This window comes from Neofelis nebulosa, chromosome 14 (assembly GCF_028018385.1).
Source record: "Neofelis nebulosa isolate mNeoNeb1 chromosome 14, mNeoNeb1.pri, whole genome shotgun sequence".
Lineage (NCBI taxonomy): Eukaryota > Metazoa > Chordata > Mammalia > Carnivora > Felidae > Neofelis > Neofelis nebulosa.
This window is the reverse complement of record NC_080795.1, coordinates 23,905,178-23,924,482: the sequence shown is the minus strand read 5'-3', so window position 1 is coordinate 23,924,482 and position 19,305 is coordinate 23,905,178. Positions and strand designations below refer to the sequence as shown.

Sequence of the window (19,305 nt, the reverse complement as noted above, 5' to 3'; positions counted from 1 at the left end):
GAGGGACTGCCTGCCCTACAATGTTTCCCTGAAGAACACTCTGATTCCTGAGCCCCAACTGAAACCCACTAAATCAGAATTCACCATGGGAGACACTTGGGCATGTGTATTATTTCACAAGTAACCCCTGATGATTGTCATGAGGGGAGTTTTGGAAATTGCCCTACATAAGTGATTCTTCATCAGGGAAATACATTAGGATCATGGGGATGCTCTCAGAATGTATGTGATGAGATTTTGCTAGGGGAGGGGGGAACCTGAACAAGCATCTTTTGAAAGTGTTCACCAAGAGATTTGAACCTGCACTTTGATGAAGTATCAGTCCTAAAGGAATATTTCATATGGATCTGAGGTGTGGAAATGAGGCATAATTTAGCCTAGGCTGTAACATAGAAGAAAAAACATGGTGGTGCCTACTACCTCCCAGAAGTAGCAAACTTTTCAGACCAGCAAACACAGCAGGAATGATACACCAGTATACAGCTGGAGGTTTCTAAATGTCCACTCTGCCACAGCCAGGCAGACAACCTATGAATTATTCAATCAGTTGGTGAGTCAGAAATCACTCATGCCATCTGGACTACCCAGTCTTTTTCCATTTTGGACGCTGTTTTTGAGGGTCATAAAATTCATTAGGTCCACTCACTACTATACACATTACTGTGTCATATGCCAACCAGCAGTCTATGCAATCATGTATAAAGTACTGACTTTTAAAATAACATGCTAAGATGCAAAATTGATTACAATTATCAATAGGTAGTACAATTTCAAGGTTCAAATTAAAAGCAAATCAAAATGCTCTTCAGGAAGCACTGCCACCCGCTTCCCTTTATTTTTCTCTGTATCTTTACAGGTTTTTACATACATACAAATGAAAAATACAGCCATGTTACACACACTATACTGTACCTTGTTTTTTGCATTTAATAGATCTTAGGGAGTTTTCCATATCATTTCATAGAGAACTTTATTCTTTTTTTCAAAAAAATGTTTATTTTTGAGAGGGAGAGAGAGAGCAAGACAGAGAGAGCGCACACACAATTAGGGGAGGGGCAGAGAAAGAGGGAGAGAAAGAATCCCAAGCAGGCTCCGTTCTCTCAGTGCAGAGCCTGACGCAGGGCTCGATCTCACAACCGACCCTCAAAGATCATGACCTGGGCAGAAATCAAGAGTCACTTAACTGACTGAGCCACCCAGGCGCCCCTAGGGAGCTCTCTTCTTAAGGGAAAGCTTAGAAAAGGAGAGTTAATGGGACAAATAGGAGCCCTGTAGTAGGTCCACAGTAGCAGTAGACTGTAGTAGGTCTTGGGGCTGTGAATGATTATCTTCTCCCTTTCCTCTAACCATTCTAAATTCCCCTCACCTACCTTAGCGGCAGGTTCTAGTGGTTTACCTGGTGGTGTGACCTAAACTTTCATTCCTAGAGGGTCTGAATCTGGGTAAACAATGCCTTTCTCATACCAGGTACGCTGAATTTGTGCATCCATAGTCATAAAGGGTCAGTGGAGTACCAGAAAGGACCCAATGGACCACCTGTGTTCCACATATCTTCCCTACTGTCCCCATTATAGAAAAGCATCTTCCTCCTCAAAACTTGCAGTTAAACAGGACTCTCATTTTGTCCTCTTACAAAAGTACTTCCCTACTAGACACCCTGCAAAGCCCAGACTTACAGGGACAGGAAGAACAAAGACCATGAACAGGTCATTGGACATGAGGTTGAGTGAGGTACACTTGCTTCCACCTCTTAGTTCCCAGGCCTATGGGTTCTTCCTACTGAGCATAGTGCTACACAGAAACTGATTTAGTGAATATACTGCATCCTGAAGGGCACCACTCCACCTTTGCAGATCACTACCAGCAAATTGGAACTTGAGCTGTGCCTTTAGACCATTCCATCACTCTGTGAGGCTAGCTCCTCATAGACAATAGAGGCATGCAGTATCTAATATGTAAAGCAGCATGTAGTAAGACCAATGGATCCCATGGTCAGGGCTCATTTTAGGATCTCGTTCACTCTGAAGTAGGTCCCCTGGTCACTCGTGACGTGCGAAATTCCATGCCTGTGATCAGGTATTCTATAAGTTCCTGGCTAGTGGTGATACTGGTTGAGGTTCTGTGAGCAGAATAGGTAAACCCATACCCAGAAGAGAGTCTCTCCCTAGAGAGGATAAACCACTGGCTCTTCCAGGCTGGAAGGGGCTCAATATATAGTCAACTCGGCACCAAGCAAATTATTGGTATTCTCAAGAACTAGTCTCTGTTGCTGACAGGTTGGACATTCAGAGGCAGAAGTAGCTAAATTGGCCTTGATAAGCCTGAGTCCTTCTTGGCGGGCCCATGTATAACCTCCATCTCTGCCACTGAGGCCACTAAATTCATACGTCCCTTATTCCAGATCTGGGGTGGTTGATAAGGAAGAGGGCTGACATCAACTGGCTGAGTACTTTTGTCTGCTTGGGTTTTCAGTGCTTCTCCCATGGAAGGCATTGGCATGCAACACAAAACTCTTTACATTTCCTGTCCATTCCCATGTGTTCATTCCCACGTCTCTACCCTAAACTTCCATGTCTCCAATCTTCTAGTCTCTTTCCTTCCAGGCCTCTGACTAGATGCCCAGGCTGTTACCCATTACCCAGAAGTCTACATGCATTCCTACCTCAGACCACTTTTCCTTCCACACAAAATAGATGACCAGGTTTACCACTCACAACTCTGCCCCTCTGAAAGATTCTCCCTCTCTAGAGACTTTCGAGACCACTCCTGAGTGCAGCCTCCATTCATTTTCAGCTTCACCTGCATACTGAGCCTGTCCATCTATAAACCAAGTGCAGGCTTTGTTTCCTTTTTCAGCTAGTTGTATAGAACCCCAATCTTCCCACAGGTGAGAGTTAGGGAAGGGGTCCTAGTGCAACACTACATATATGGGGGTCTGGGCAACCTGTTCTGGTAACTTACTCATGCCCCCTGCTTCCACTCAGCTTGACTCTGTACATACTGTATCCAACTTACAGTATACTACTTTGACCCCTTCTGATTTTTGTTTTGGCAGGCTCCACAAGACCCAGTTTATAATGGGAAATTCTAGATGACTGGTCCCTTGGTGTCCTATGATCAAGCATTCCTTTTCTACCAAGGTCAAGCAACTTACCAGGAACTGTTTCTCAAAAGATAAACAATTCTAGGGGCTCTTAGGTGGCTCATCAGTTAAGTGTCCAGCTCTTGATTTCGGGTCAGGTGATCTCAAGGTTCGTGAGATCAAGCCCCGTGTTGGGCTCTGTGCTGACGGCATGGAGCCCGCTTATGATTTTCTCTCTCCCTCCGCCCCTCTCCCCCCAGAATAAACTTTTTTTTTTTTAAGAAAGATAGACAATTCTCTTTTGCAGATAATATAGCCTTGCCTCAAATCCCCCACGGACCTGCATTTTGATTCTTCCACTGGGGCTTGCCATGATCTCCCTACTGTATCTTTTCTCACCACTGACACCAAACACCAACACGAAAGGATCTGCCTGATCGTATGGCCCAAGAGGCAGGGGTGCCTGCATTACAGCTTGGGCCTTCTGCAAAACTCTTCCCTGCTCTGAGCCCTCTCCAAGATGGTAGCTTTCCTCCGTGTCACTCAGTACATAGGCGGCAGCAGTTTGCAAGTGTGATCTGTGTTGCTTCCAGGGCCCAAGAGGGCTACCTTTCTGGATAAGAAGGCATAAGATACAGCAGTTTGCCTTTTGTTTTGGAGGGGGCATCCTGGGAAGAATGTGGCCTTGATGTGACCACCACAGCAGATCCGAAGTTGCACCAGCTAGAGGCTGTCTGATAAGTACCCTCCTCACTGCAGGGTCTCTCTAAGGGAGATCTGAGTGCTGCTCTCCATGGCCACCCCATAGAGTGTTTCTACTTCTCAGTAAGCTTTACCAAGTGCTTGCCATGGGAAAGCAATAAGTAAAACGCCAGCGATGACAAAAATGCTAGGACATGTTTAAGGAAAGGAAGAGGAATTTAAGCTTTATCTGGAACACAGTCAGCACCTGAAGAATCCAACAAGGCTTCGAAGTGTGCATGTTGAGGTGAGCTGTGGATCAGGACAGCAACAGTTGGCAAGGATAAAACATTCTCCTGTGTCATTCAGTTAGAAGACAGCCTTTTCTATTATTGGCTATTATTTCAAATTCCATTCCAGAGCTCTTCATGCCCCAGTTGTAACTTACCTTTCTTTTTACTTCCTAATGATTGATTTTTTTTTCTCTCCTTCAGCTATCAGGCATCTACCAGCTACTTACCTTTAGTTGTGCCTTCAGCAAATTGTGTGCCTCCGTTCTTTATTCAATTCATTATAAAAGGGTTATCTCATCAATTTTCAAAACTTTTAACATCTTAATACCAACACTCCCATGAACACCGGGTGTTGTACGAAGTGTTGAATCACTATATTGTACACTGGACACTAACACTACACTGTGTATTAACTAACTATATTTTAAGTAAAAATCGAAAAAATGCCAGCACTTCCAAATATGTTTTTATATTCCTTTGCCACCCCCAATGTGTGCTGTTTCCAATATCCAGTTGCCTCAACATCTTCCTATTTTCAGAATAAAGCACTGTGACTTTCCAGGTAGCACAAGAGAAGTGAACTTATCACCTTATGTCTGCAGATTCCAGGAGGCCTCCTCTTGCTCACCATCGCATGCGTGGGTTCCCTTCACTCCCTCCCTCTGTAGGGCAGCTCTTCACGCAAGAAGGTCATCCTGTATAGATGTCTGCAAGAGAGCCCCTTCTATTTTACCCACAGACTGAAACAATATGCATGTGATTCCTACAAACAGCTTCAGGTACTGTAGCCCACAAAAATCACTCTGTCCTCTGAGCTCCTAGGACACTTGGCATCTATTTGCTGCTTGTAGTTGCCTCCCTTGTCCCTTTATTACTTTTCTTTTTAGATCTTCTGCCTCTAAAGAGATGTTTTATACCCTTAGGAGCAAGGGCTGAGCCTTCTACTTCTCTGCGTCTCCAAACCTAACCCACTACTCATATATACATGTACATATCTGCACACATATGCACATAAACACAGACACACGTACATTTTATGTTTGGCTTCCTTCAGGTACTGGGTCTTTGGTACAGACCTGCAGCCACACGGTGTCTTCAAGCTTACTGCCTGTTTTAAGTCTCCCTTTAGTCTGTTTTCATCTTTGTCACTGTGAGAACTTTCCTGAAACCTTTTGTAAGCCTTATCATTGGACATGTACACTAAGTCTACATGGATCTCTGCCCATTAGGAAGAGCAGGCAGAGAGCCACAAGGGACAAGTCATGGGAAGAAACTAAAGCACTGCCCTTAAGACTTAAATAAGGCTCAGCTGGTGTTTTTATACCTGAATTAGACTATTTCTAAATTAGACTCTTAGCCCCTAGGGCAGGATTGCCTAGTTGGATAAGATAACCCAACAAGTATCCAGCAATTATACAAAATTCTGCTACCAAGAAGCTAATGCTTAGAACACAAAAGACAGCCTAAAATTAAGGAGACTAGAAAGGGATAAGAAGAACATACAGGGGATGAGACAGCCGCAGTGGTGGGAGAGGTACAGAGCGAGCAGAGGCGAGAGATGCGGGTTTTTCAGAAGCTGAGGGAGAGAACTGCTCACAAGTATCAAATTCACAGCTGCCACTAGTGGGATAGAAATTGAAGAGATGCCATTATATCTGTCAGCTAGGAGGTCCCTAATGGTGAGATTAGCTTCATTAGACTCATGAGGACAGAACCCAAATCCAGAGGCCTGCGAATGAGAGCTGGGATACGTGAATGTATATATGAACATATATGATAATTGAATATGTATGTTTTATGAATGTAATAGACTTTCAAGGAGGTCAGCAGTTTCGAGAAGAACAAACATAGAGCACTTGAGGTGAACCAGGAAATTTGGACTGTCTTTACATGGAGGACACATGAGCATGTTTGTTGGACAGAAGAAAAGAAATTACAGCATATTCAAATGAGAGGAGGAATTGACCCAGAACAAGGAAAAGAAAAGGGATATCTTTTCCTCTGGGACAGAGTAGATGGGAAAAGGAAGAAAATGAGAACCAATGTTAAGTTTCAAAGAGAGGAAAAAGAGGGAAGATGTTCCCAAGTTAGCCCTTCTCCTCTGTGAGGGAAAAGAAAGGCCCCTGTTCAATGGGAAGCAGCTGGGGCTGAGAGGGGAGCAGGTGACAGGCATCTGGAAGTTTCCTGGGAAGAGATCTGCTGTGTGTGTGGAAAGACTGACATTTGCCATGGCAATGGCATTCAGTACATGATGTGATTGTCTCCAGAAGGGGCTTCTTAAGAGCAGGGGATGAGATTGGGGATTGGGCAGGCACCAGGAGATCACTGTGTAAAGCACAGTGTGGTAGAAATCATTCACCAGGGCCTTCAGGCAGGGTAGGGAAGGGCTAGGAGGACATGTAGTGCATGAAAGGAGTAAAGACTGGTTAGTCAAGGGCTTGTTCAGTGTGTGGAAAAGACCAGACAGTGTTGTCAAAGAGTAGGATTGTAAACTTCCAGCTTTCAAGCTGGCCTACATCACCGTCAAAGTAAGGTCCAGACTGTGTCTGATGATACATTAGGATAAAGGTCATGATGCTGAGAAAGACAATGGACTGTGAGGCAGGACAAAGCTGCTCAGGACAATGACAGGGAACAGTGTGTGGGGTGAAGAGGGCATGAGCCACCAGTCCTGGATGAACATGGGGCAATGACTTAGAGAAGATGGAGCCAAGTTAAGAATTATTTACTTATTGACTAATTTATTTCTAGTTTTTGACCTGCATTACCCAACTGTCTAATGAACATCTCCCCTGGGATATATGTCTGAATCTTTTTCTCCTTAACAAACCTATCTTCCCACCTCTGTAATTTACTCTTCTTCCTCCATTTCTCTATTATTTCTTTAAATGTTTGTTTATTTTTGAGAGAGAGAGCACAAGCAGGGGAGTGGCAGAGAGCAAGGGAGACATAGAATCTGAAGCAGGCTCCAGGATCTGAGGTGTCAGCACAAAACCCGATGTCGAGGGGGCTCTCATGAACCGCAAGATCACAACCTGAGCCAAAGTCAGCCACTTAACCCACTGAGCCACCCAGGTGCCCCTTTCCTCCATTTCTTTGATTTTATACAGTAGTATCACCATTCATCTGTCCAGCTAGTCTAAAATATAAGAAATAAATGTCACCTTCACCAGCCCTTCCTGCTCTCCACCCAGCCACTTCCTTCCCTCATTTGAAAGCTCTAATAATCCTTGCTCCAGTGAAGAATGGTAATAAAGAGAACCATGTCTGAGGTGCCTGGGTGGCTCAGCCAGTTGAGCATTTGGCTCAGGACATAATCTTATGGTTCTGAGATCAAGCCCCACGTCAGGTTCCATGCTGAGTGTAGAGCCTGTTTGGGATATTCATATTCTCTCTCTCTCTCTCTCTCTCTCTCTCTCTCTCTCTCTCTCTCCATTCCCTGCCCCTCTCCCCAGCTTGCTCATACTCTCTCTCAAATTAGAGAGAGAGAGAGAGAACGAACTACCTCTAGAGTCAGACAGACCTGGTTTGAATCCCAGCTGGACCATTTCTACCCAGAATGATCTCGGGCACATAAATGTCTTAAACTTTATTTTCTTCTTCTGTAAAAAAAAATTATACCACTAATATTAATCGCATGGGTATTATGTTATTATGAGATTTAAATGAATTAATGCATGTAAAGAACTTAGCACTGTATCTGGCACTTAGTATTTGCCTTCAAAGTTTTGAAGACCATTAATTTTGGAATTTTCTTCCCCTTTTGATATCAAGTTGTCTGCAGAGCTTATAACCATATTTCTTAACTTTTGTATCTATTCCACACTACATTAAATTTTTATGAATGCTGTATTACAAATGCGATAATGATACTCAGTTTGATTTATTTACCTAATGCAGTAATTTTAATTGCATGTGATTTTTTACACACGTTGAAGCAGCAAACACACTTTAGACCATACACACCTACAGATTAGACTTTGTCATTTGTAAATATTTACCAAGAATTTCAACAATTCCAATATGTAAATAAAATGGGGTCCCCAATACATTTTTAAGCACATCTTCATCATAAAGTATTAAATTCTAAACAAAACATCCTCACCAACAGGTTGTCACTAGACATTCACACTCAAAATGGCTTACGTTTTGTTACAAATTTTTTTAGAATAGAAGCCTATAATAGTTGAATTTTGAGCATGGAGAAAAAGAAACTGCTAGAGTGGTTGTTGGCCCCTGGGCTTTGATGGCCTCCCCCATCCCACCTGTCAAACCAACATTCACATTCTCTTCTTACTAATCCCTTCTTAAAGCTAAATTCAACTCCCCCTTATCCAGGGCAAAGGTTCAGAGTGAGAGGGAAAATAAGGACATTACTAACCCCGACTAGTGAACTGCAACATTATTCCACTTCTTACTATATGCAATGCCCTCACTGTCAGCACCTCTTCCTTCTCCTACTTCTCTTTCCCAGTCTTCTCCAACCATTGAACCTGAACACTTACATTAACAAACACATCAGTGTGACTGGGGAAACATTCCATTGTGATGGCAGCAGATTAAGTGGAAGCATGGCTTAAATGGTTACTGTGCCAAAGTTGTTCTTTTGAATTTTGAACCAAAAATTCGATACTAATTTCCTCCCATGAAGAGAGCCAATGGCAGACTCAGGTTAGGATTATAATTACTTGAAATGGAATACCACATATCTGGTGGTGGATTATCTCTTTTAATGAAGATTCCTTCCAAAGAAGACATCTATTACGGACAGCAAGAGATAAAGAGACAAATGGCCTTGTCTCTTATCTTCCCCTAATCTCCATATTCTATCCAGATATGTGTGCATCATCATCCTCTGTCCACCCACCACAGATGGAGTAGACATCCGTCACAGAAGCCAGAAACTTGCTCAGTGAGAATTTATTTCAGAAAAATCCATCATTTGCATGAGAGCTCATTAGGAAAAGTTTTTTTAAAAAAGTGTTTCTGGGGTGCCTGAGTGGCTCAGTTGGTCAAGCATCCGACTTTGGCTCAGGTCATGATCTCACGGTTCGTGGGTTCAAGCCCCACATTGGGCTCTGTGCTGACAGCTTGGAGACTGGAGCCTGCTTCAGATTCTGTGTCTCCCTCTCTGCTCCTTTCCTACTGTGCACGCGCACGCTCGCTCTCTCTCCCTCTCAAAAATAAACATTAAAAAAAAATTTTTTTAAAGGGTTTCCACCATGCTTGCAAACAAAAACTTAGCCGTGAGATGTTCCTATATGGATTCTAACACAAACGGGTGTAGATTTTTTAAACAATAAAAAGGCAAAAGGACAAAAGTTACTTCATGAGAAAAAACAGTTTAAAAAGAAAAAGATGTTGACTTGAGTAACTACACTGTTTTTCACATCAAATAGAACCCCACAATAGATGGCAATGTGTGTCTCTATGCTAGATCCTGATCGTGGTGTACCCCATAACAGAGAAATGGAATTATGGCTCAGCTGCAAAGTCCTGGGCCCTTGTTTTCCCAGTGGCCTAAATCAATCCCTAGTCCAGGACAAGATGCTGAGCAAGATGCGTAATTATTCCAGGCCACTAGGGTAAGCACTATTCCGGGCGACTCTGCAGGCGGTGCCGTGGATGAGGGTTTCTAATTCTCTTTGGTGATTTCGTTCTGTGTAAACTGAGATTTTTTCTTTCAGTATTTCAGCCAGATAAGCAGGAAAGGCCAGCTCCAATCCGGAGATAGAGCCAATCAAGGTCAATTTCGGTTCCTTTCCTGTGTAGTTTAATCTATTTTTCTCCTGCTCCCTTACCCTGACACCCTGACATCAGATCATTTTTATCTGATTATCAAATACCTACTGAGAGAAACTTTGGCAGCCTCTGGTGCTCCCCCAGTCATCCAAAAGCCTCTCAGCCTAGGAATATCATGAACACTCTGCAAAGCAGTATCCTTGAGAGGCCAACCTAAGACTCCCGGCGATGAACCACAGAAAGGTGTCTCCCATAAACATTTTAAGGGTGAGGTTGAGACCAATGCCTGCTTTCACCAGAGACAATACTAACTTATTCAACTTGCCTTTTACCAAATCTCTAATTCTTGGTTTTGCACTATACCACAACATACTCCGTTATTATCTAACATAGAGAAGGGCAAACAAATCTTGTCATTCCCATTAGGCAGATAGTGACAGAGGTTTGCAAGTTCAAAAGAGTTGCCTAAAGTGAATTCAACAAAGCAGTGTTGTAGCTGGAAAGTAGATCAGCTGACACCTGTCCCCAGTTTTTTAGGTCACAGGCTTTTTGTAAGTTTAGATTAAGCACTGTCTTACTTACCATATTCCTCCTTGAGATCTTCTATTTACTTTGGTAAACTGTGGATACCGGTGGAGAGGTACCAGGTGTACATTCCAGATACTTACACAATATTCAAAGACTGCTCTGTCTGCCTGTTGGGTACATAGCTCCTGACTGAAGAATTTCTAAGGTTGTCAGAAGAACAAATGAGGCATTAGGGGCTCTGATGTGAAAGGAAATAGCTTATACCCCTGGAAAGACAGATGAAAAACATCCTCTTCGTTATTAGAAATAAAAAGCTAATCTATTTAGTCCGCGCCTTTTCAAATTTCATTGCTCCCCCCGCCCAGTATCTTCATTAAATAAATGCAAACACATGTGCTTAGAAATGGGTAGGTGTAAAAGAACATTCTGCACAATTATATCTAGGCTGCCGGAGATTTATATCACATGCATACATCTATCTAGGAGCTGTTAATTCACGATGACAGCTGAGCATGACAAATGCAACAGTACACAAGTTGGAATGCCGAAAAAATGCAACTACAAACCCCATGCAGACAAACACGCATACAGGAGTTTTCCCTCAACGCACACGTGGTCGCACTTACAGGAGCTTAACCACTTTGATAAACCCCAAACACAAACACAGGAGGCTCCGCCGCCCGCGAGCTGCCCCCACACATGCAGCCGCGCCTTCGTCTACCGGCAGGGATTCTCTCGCGTCCCTGGGTACACTCGCCCCCCACCCGCATCCCACTGCGCGAACACACGCGCGCCAACCGCTCCCCGCGCTCGCCCGCCCGCCGGGGAAGCGTTGGCTCCCGGGGCTGGGGGCAGGGCCGGGTGGGGCCGGAGCGCCGCGGGGCCGGGCCTCGGCGCCCGGGGAGGGGACGAGGGGCGGGCGCGGGGCGGCGCCCGGCTCACGTGGGCGGGCGGGAGCAGCTGAAGGTCCGCTCCGGAGCCTGGGCTGTCCTCTCGCGCGCAGCGCTGGCCGGGGCGGCGGCGGGGAAGGAGGAGGAGGAGGAGGAAGGCGGCGGTGGCGGCGGCGAAAGAAGAGGGGAGGACGGGGGCGGCGTCGGACTGGAGCCGAGCGGCGGCGCGAGCTGCCCGGGGCGCTGTCGTGAGCTCGCCCGCCGGGCCCCCATCCCCGAGCTACACCCTGCCGTGCCCAGCTCTGCCCGCGTCCGTGCCCCCGCGGGGAGCGCGCCGGGGCTGCCCCCCGAATGACGGGCGGAAGGTTCGACTTCGACGATGGCGGCACCTACTGCGGCGGCTGGGAGGAGGGCAAGGCGCACGGGCATGGCATCTGCACGGGGCCCAAGGGCCAGGGCGAGTACTCGGGCTCCTGGTCGCACGGCTTCGAGGTGGCTGGAGGCTACACCTGGCCCAGCGGCAACACCTACCAGGGCTACTGGGCGCAGGGCAAGCGGCACGGGCTGGGGGTGGAGACGAAGGGCAAGTGGATGTACCGGGGGGAGTGGTCACATGGTTTCAAGGGGCGCTACGGGGTCCGGCAGAGCCTGTGCACCCCCGCTCGCTACGAGGGTACCTGGAGTAACGGGCTGCAGGACGGGTACGGCGTGGAGACCTACGGGGACGGAGGTGAGCAGCGTCGCAGGCGGCTCGGCTGCTCCGTGAGCTGGTGCGGTGGGCTTTGCCCAGGCTGCGGGGAAGCGGGGAGGACGAGAGGCGCACGTGTCCGGAAACCCGCCAAAACACCTGGGAAAGCCTCCCACCCACCTCCCGCGCCAGCGTGGAGACGCGACTAGTGCGCGGGGGTTTGATCTGCCCTGGTTCTTGGAACGGGCTGTGTGTCCACACCCGGGGGAGCAAGGCGTGAATATACCTGGCCGGCGCCAGCGCTGCACTGCCACCAGGAGGGAGCGCCGCCCGGGTGGGTTGGGCTGGAGAGAGGACGCTGTCACTTGAGCCCGTCACATTACGTTCCTGATCCCTCCCTCTCCCGGCCGGGTTTGAAAACGCCACTCCCGTGGAGTTAGAGCGAACGCCCTGGGCTTGTGAGCCTGGCGGTCGGTGCTGACCGCTCCCCGGATTGGTTTCACGTGGAGTCGTATTTCGCTTCTGGTCCTCTCGTAGCCTAAAGATAGAAAACAGAACCCCATAACTAGGATGTAGGGGAATTGTGCCTTATTTGGAGTGCATTTGGAAATATCCTAGCTATGGAAGTGGAGAGGCCACCTGATGCAGGTGGGGCTCAGAGGGTGTGGGTTTTTCTTCCTAGTTTTCATTCGTTCCTTAAAGTAGTGGCTTTCAATCAAAAGAATGGTTGGTAGTCATTGTTGACCTGGAGAGCTTTGGGCAAATTACTAGGAAAATGTCTCAGAAAGGAACGAGGAAGCCTCCGTTTTAAGAAATATATTAGAAAGCTCTGGTCCTGCAGTTGCTAAGTTAGCCACTTTACTCCAGAGAGTGGCAATATGGAATCACCAAATTGCACTAAGGTGTATGACCTCAACATGCTGGCTATGCACAAAATCACCTTATTTTAATATTTAACAGTATTTGCAAAATGAATTGTGTAGAGGCAGAGTCCTTTTTTTTTTTTTTAATTACAAAAAGTATACATTACTGAAACAGGTGCAAAACCTGATGAATTTCCTTGTGCAATAAGTGGAGAAGGATGAATGGGTTATACTTTGGCAAAATACATTTTCTGGTAATAAACATAATCATAGTTAATTGAAAAGGGTTATAGGAGGCAGTGTCAGCTTCGTAATTACGCAGCTCAGAGCTGAAGGGTATGAAAAGGATCCAATTAAAAGTTTCTCCAGCCCACTGCAACCTCAGGCCACTACTTATATAAAAGCTTATACAATTTGTACACTTCAGTTACTCAGAACACTTGGGCTGTATTTCAGATGCAAAACAGTACAATGGTAGAATTCGATAAAACGGACATCTTTCCATCCCACAGTATAAATAAAGGATATGGTTCTCATGGATTAAGAGGCGGGCGGGGGTGGGGGGGGAACTGTTTCCATAATACTTTTATAAAGGTTGCATTGGTCTTGAGCTCCACAGTAGTTAATTCGGGCCCTTAAATGTTCTGAATGGGCATATAGTGCCTTGGTTGACAGCCCTATAAATATGCTAGCTTGTGATTGGATTTTATTGGAGGCCCCAGATCTGTAATATAACTAAATTCCATGCTCAAAAGTAGAATGCAAAATTTATTTTTTAAATGTGCGTGTTATTTTACAACCTTTTAAGGACAAGGATAGTTCTCTTCAGTTTGGGAAGGTTAAAAATAGTCTTTTAAAAGTTACTACTCATTAAACAAAATCTCTTAGTTTAGAATATTCATTACACTTAGCAATAAAATACATGTATATATATATAATATGTAGCAATAAAATACGTGTGTGTGTGTGTGTGTGTGTGTGTATATATATATATATATATATATATATATATATATATAAAATATGCAGCATAGCAAAGGTCCTCTATGTGTTTTAGAAGCTCAGTTAAGTGACTGGGATGACTTTATGGATAATCTGCCTTCTGTTTTAAAACTAACTTAAAAATTTTTTAAACCCTTAAAATTTGGCATCACCATAAGACTGTGGTTTTCCTTTTCTATTAAAAGAAATCAAATATGCTACCAATTAGGAAGGGAAAAAAACCCTTAAAAATCACTTTCAGGGTCTCCTCTGTGCAAGTTGATTTTCTGCTTTCTTTCATATGTCACTCCATTTAATTAGAAGGTCCTTAATCATGAAGTGGTGCTCTAAGTAGAGGTATATTGCAATAACTTATTTTATACAAAAGTTTTGGCCAAAATAGGAAATATCACCTTCCCTATTCTTACTTAAGAATTACCTTATTTTTGTCTCTGCACCACCACATGCCCATCCCTGTGCACCTTCTGTCAAACTTAGGGAAAATCTGGTTCCATGTATTTTGTGATGATATTAAACTAGAAGTTTCATGTGGGAAGTACCACTTATTTTATCAGTAATTTGTGTGAAGTGTTGCTGGCATAGAACTTGCCTGAAAATTAATTAAAAATAAATTAGTACCATAGTAATGAAATCACATCTAGGTGCCCAGAATTTTTTGCATAACTTTTGATCAGCACCTCATTTTTTTCCACCAGTCATAAAACTATTGAAAATATCTAGGAAGATGCATTGCTTTATCAACTATATATGCTTGCATTTGCCCATTCATAGCACGTGGATGTAAGTTTGGCATAGCACAGTATACCTTTTACTGGAACTGGATGCCTTCCACTACAAGGCTGTAGTTAAAATGGCTATATCTAGAAAACCAGCTCCCAGATGAAAAACCATAGAACGTAATTTAAAAACCCATCAAAATACTTTTTACACTTGTGAAATACGCATCTTTATTTGAGGAATGGAGAGGAACTAATTAGAACTTTATTTGGACAGCGGGGAGAAGTTGGTACCCACCTGCTTCATAAAAATAGAAGCCCTTTTTTCCTAAGTTCATTGACTAACCCTATTTTAAATTTCAGATGAACTACTAACAGTTTGACTGTAAATTGGTTTTTAGCAATTCTATGGAGGAAGTCTTCCATATACTGTGATTTAACAAAATAGGATGGGAATGTGGCCAATGCTGTTGCCCACCCCCCACTTCCCTGTTTGACAGTTAAGCATAGAGATAAACTTTCTAATTACTGCTGTTGCCTCAAACTGCTTGGATTTTCAAGCAGTACTTATTTGGAAATTCTGAATGCTTGTCTTACTTTTGGAGATACCAGTTCAAGGAAGCTACTTATTAATTCTCCCTCACTGTTAAACATTTACTAAGATGATATGGTTCCATTTTAAAAGTATAAAACTTAATTGATCTCAGATAGCACCTTTGGAAACTATTTTTGCAAAATTAACTTGTCATGATGTAGAAAGGTAGGAGTTGATTATAGGATCCCTTGTTTATCTAAACAAAATATTTTTTAAAAAGGTTGTTTTAGTACATGTAAGTCAAGTTGTAGAACTTTTATCCTAGAACTTGTATTTTATCTATATAGACAAAGGAAAAGTCAAAGCTCAAATTTCCTAATAATTTAATTCCCTTCCCTGTTAAGGTGGTGTATTTGGAAATGGCTAATATTCAGTAGAAACCTTCTTAACCTGAATTGTCTAAATGACTATCTTACCCTTTTGGATTTACTCCTTTTGAGAAAGCTATGGCCCACCTACCTTCTTAGAAGTTCATAAAGGTCAGGTTCAAACTTTTACATTTGCCTAGAATAGGACATTCATAGTACCAGGCATCCTAGAATTTCATTGTTGCCCTGCTGTTAGGTCTGTTTATAGGACATAAATATATCAGAATAAACAAAAAGAGAAGGTAGTCTTGAAATGAGTCAAAACTTTTGATTTTGGATCCATTACAGTTTTAACTTCTAAATGCAATGAAATAATCAGCACGTATTAACACAATGGTACGAAACCACTAGCATCATTGCTCAGTATTTAAAAAGTAAATGTATGCCACACAGTGGAAATCTGTGTGTAGCAATATAAAATGAAAGGCAACTGCAAGGTGGATCTATATAATCAGAAACTGAGAGAGGTCAAGACATTTGATTACATCAAATAATTATATCGCTGTAATTTATTTTCTATGATATTGTGAGTTACTATGAATCATACAGAAGTACTTACATCTTAAAATTTCTAGATAACTTCTGGGGGATACTGTAATTTAAAATGTGCCTTTAAGTAAAGGAAATGGCCTTGATTTTGAAAAGAAAATTCTAAACTCCTAAATTTAATTTTTTCCCTATGTTCCCTAATATTTTTTAAAGTTTACTTATATTTATTTTGAGAGAGAGAGAGAGCAGGTAAGGGGCAGAGAGAAAGAATCCCAAGCAGGCTCCATACCACCAGGGCAGAGCCCAACGCAGGGCTCAAACTCCCAAACCGTGAGGTCATGACCTGAGCTAAAAATCAAGAGTCCTGCAGCTGACTGAGCCACCCATAAATTCCCTAATTTTAGTATTCAGTTTTTCATGTGATTATTTTAAAAGCAGCACTATGTTATTTTGCTAACTTGTTTAATAGAAAAGTCTACTCAGCACAAATGCTTTAGATTAGAGATTATCCTATTCCTAAAAAGGCATAATATTCATTGAAGTGATCTGGTGTCAACAGAGTTTTGAGGGACACTGTCAAACACCCCTTTGCTCTGAAATGAATTCCAGACTGTTAAAGAATGGAAGTTTTACTTTGGCCTTAGTCCAGTTTTTCTAGGGGTAAATAGCATATTCTTTTGAGCCATCATAGCTGTTTACTATAAAGTCATCTACACCTGCAGACCACAAGACACATAAGCCGTGAGACTGGAAATTTTGTCCTCGCTTAGGAGGGAACTCCTGCTCTCTGAGTGCTTCTAGGCCATGATGTGGCTCATGTAGTGGCAGTGACTAGGGAAATCCATGAAGAGAATGACGGGGAGAAAGCAGAAATCTGGCAAGGAATACAGGGCAAATCTTTGACCATTTCACCTGGAAGTACAAAATGTTAAATTGCCCATTTTTTTTCATGTCCCACAATATTCAGGATCTGTATCATATATGTCAAATCACTCTTCGCTTCAAAAATTTCTCCCAAATCTAAATAATCCTAAATATTAAAGTTTTCCCTGCCCTAAAAAAAGATGGTGAACATGGAAGAAAGAAAATGTAAAGTAAAATAATGTGTTTGATGACCCACGTCCCGATCATTAACAATTTTAAGTCTTTTAGCTTGTTGGAATGTTATTGTGACAGACCTAGAGCTTTTAGAGCTTTTCAGCTGAATGAGTAAAATTAAAATTCAGGAACAGAACTCATTTCATCTTCTGTGACACTGCCTTCCGATGAGGGATTTTGATCAGGGGAGAAAAGTTGTTTTCTAATGATCACTCTTTTTGTATTAGAAAGTGGTGGTTTCATCTGAAACATTCGTATAAATTTTTAAATGAAAAGGAAAATTACCAAACTTGGAAAATGCTAAACAATTACATTGAAACCATTGACGCAAAATTACAGGGCGGGAACTCACAAGTGGATGCAACGTAAGGTGTCACTTAGAGTTGACTTGGATACGTGTAGGATTTGACCTTGAGCCCGCCTGCTCTGAGCACCGGGCTCTCCTGGGACGCACCCAGGTGCTGGCAGGCGAGATCGCACCCCTTCCGCCTCCGACTCACATTGTGCTTTCTTGCCGTCTCTCTCGAAGGTACTTACCAGGGCCAGTGGGCCGGCGGCATGCGGCATGGCTACGGCGTGCGCCAGAGCGTGCCCTACGGCATGGCCACCGTGATCCGCTCGCCGCTGCGCACGTCCATGGCCTCGCTGCGCAGCGAGCAGAGCAATGGCAGCGTGCTCCACGACGCCGCGGCCGCTGCCGACAGCCCCGCCGGCACCCGCGGCGGCTTCGTGCTCAACTTCCACGCCGACGCGGAGCTCGCGGGCAAGAAGAAGGGCGGCCTCTTCCGAAGGGGCTCCCTTCTCGGAAGTATGAAACTTCGCAAGTCCGAATCTAAGTCTTCCATCTCCAGCAAACGCAGCTCGGTCCGCAGCGACGCGGCCATGAGCAGAATTAGTTCCAGCGATGCCAACTCCACGATCAGCTTCGGCGACGTAGATTGTGATTTTTGCCCGGTGGAAGACCACGTCGACGCCACCACCACGGAAACGTACATGGGCGAGTGGAAGAACGACAAGCGAAATGGTTTTGGCATTAGCGAGCGCTCCAACGGCATGAAGTATGAAGGAGAGTGGGCAAATAACAAGAGGCATGGATATGGCTGCACCGTGTTTCCCGACGGCTCCAAAGAAGAGGGGAAATACAAAAATAATATTCTGGTCCGTGGAATAAGGAAGCAGCTTATACCAATAAGAAATACAAAAACTAGGGAGAAGGTGGACCGAGCAATTGAAGGCGCGCAAAGGGCAGCTGCCATGGCGAGAACCAAAGTGGAAATAGCAAATTCAAGGTATGTAAATGCAGGGCGGGTGGTTGTACATGGTCGTTCAAAACAGTGGGATATCAAATATTTTGGTTGTCATTCTGTTGGTAACATCACCATATTTGCTTCTGTAACTGCCAGAATCAAAGTTAGAAAATGATTAATTCCAATGGAATGAGAGTCAGAAATGTACCTGCACTGTTCTGAACCTGGCCGTCATCGCAAAATGTGGAAGCACATTGAGATCCCCTTGCTGTCACAAACTACTTCCCTAATACTTAACGTCGGGTCACTCAGACTGTGCACATTTTCAGGAATCGAGAAAGTTACTTTCAGGGGTGTGTTGTTTTGTTTTAATACTACCACAGAGAATGATTTTTTCTTTTTTTCTTTCTTTTTCTTTTTCTTTTTTTTTTTTTTTTTTTTTTTTTTTTTGAGAAAGCCACCAAGATCTAGATATGGCAGAAATGGAAAGTTACAAGACCAAATCTCCTATGCATTGTTTAAAACAACAGAGCTCAACTGTATGGGAATGGCAGAGGGACTAAGGCTGATACAAATTGTCACATTCTATGCTGGAATGATTAGATCACCGGTGTATTAAAAGGAAAGGGGTGGGGGGAACCTGCCATGGACAGATGGGACTGTCAGTGTGCCAAAGTTGGAAGAAAGTAGAGCAGTAGAGAAGGGATGGAGTGAGTAGGAGATCGCGATGAATTATAGATTGAGAAGTGGGGTGTATGTGGGCACAGAAGGACTATGTGCTTGAAGTTTTGCCATGAATAGCTGGATTTGGGGTCCAAAGAGAGGGATGGAGAAATCTATTGGGAATAGAATTGTCATATTGTAGACAAAAAAAAAAAAGAAAAAAAAAAGATGGTTATAAATGGAAAATATGATTTTTAGGCTTATTTACATGGCCACCGAATGGCCACAGTATCATGTGACTTGAGGCGTACATTCAGCATAGAATATTAAAAACCCTTTTCTTGCTTCAGTAATATTTTC

The 19,305-nt window shown here is 43.7% G+C and overlaps 2 protein-coding genes across 7 annotated transcripts in view; one reads left to right on the top strand and one right to left on the bottom strand.

Annotated features, from left to right (window-relative positions):
• GDAP1 (ganglioside induced differentiation associated protein 1) overlaps nt 1–11,189 on the bottom strand; it is a 46,854-nt gene extending 35,665 nt beyond the window's left edge. The window contains exons 1-3 of one of the 3 annotated variants that reach the window (XM_058699885.1): nt 10,953–11,189; nt 10,381–10,592; nt 4,646–4,763 (exon numbers count right to left, since the gene is read on the bottom strand). In XM_058699885.1, the coding sequence (XP_058555868.1) occupies nt 4,646–4,687 (42 nt within the window). In that variant the 5' untranslated portion in view covers nt 4,688–4,763; nt 10,381–10,592; nt 10,953–11,189. Of the gene's footprint in view, nt 1–4,645; nt 4,764–10,380; nt 10,593–10,952 lie in introns of those variants that run through there. The other 2 variants (XM_058699884.1, XM_058699887.1) reach the window with 2 other exon arrangements.
• Nucleotides 11,190–11,364: 175 nt separating this feature from the next.
• JPH1 (junctophilin 1) overlaps nt 11,365–19,305 on the top strand; it is an 84,440-nt gene continuing 76,499 nt past the window's right edge. For all 4 annotated transcript variants that reach the window (XM_058699881.1, XM_058699879.1, XM_058699880.1 and 1 more), the window contains exons 1-2: nt 11,365–11,946; nt 17,565–18,324. In XM_058699881.1, coding sequence (XP_058555864.1) covers nt 11,568–11,946; nt 17,565–18,324 — 1,139 coding nt within the window. In that variant the 5' untranslated portion in view covers nt 11,365–11,567. The remainder of the gene's footprint in view (nt 11,947–17,564; nt 18,325–19,305) is intronic.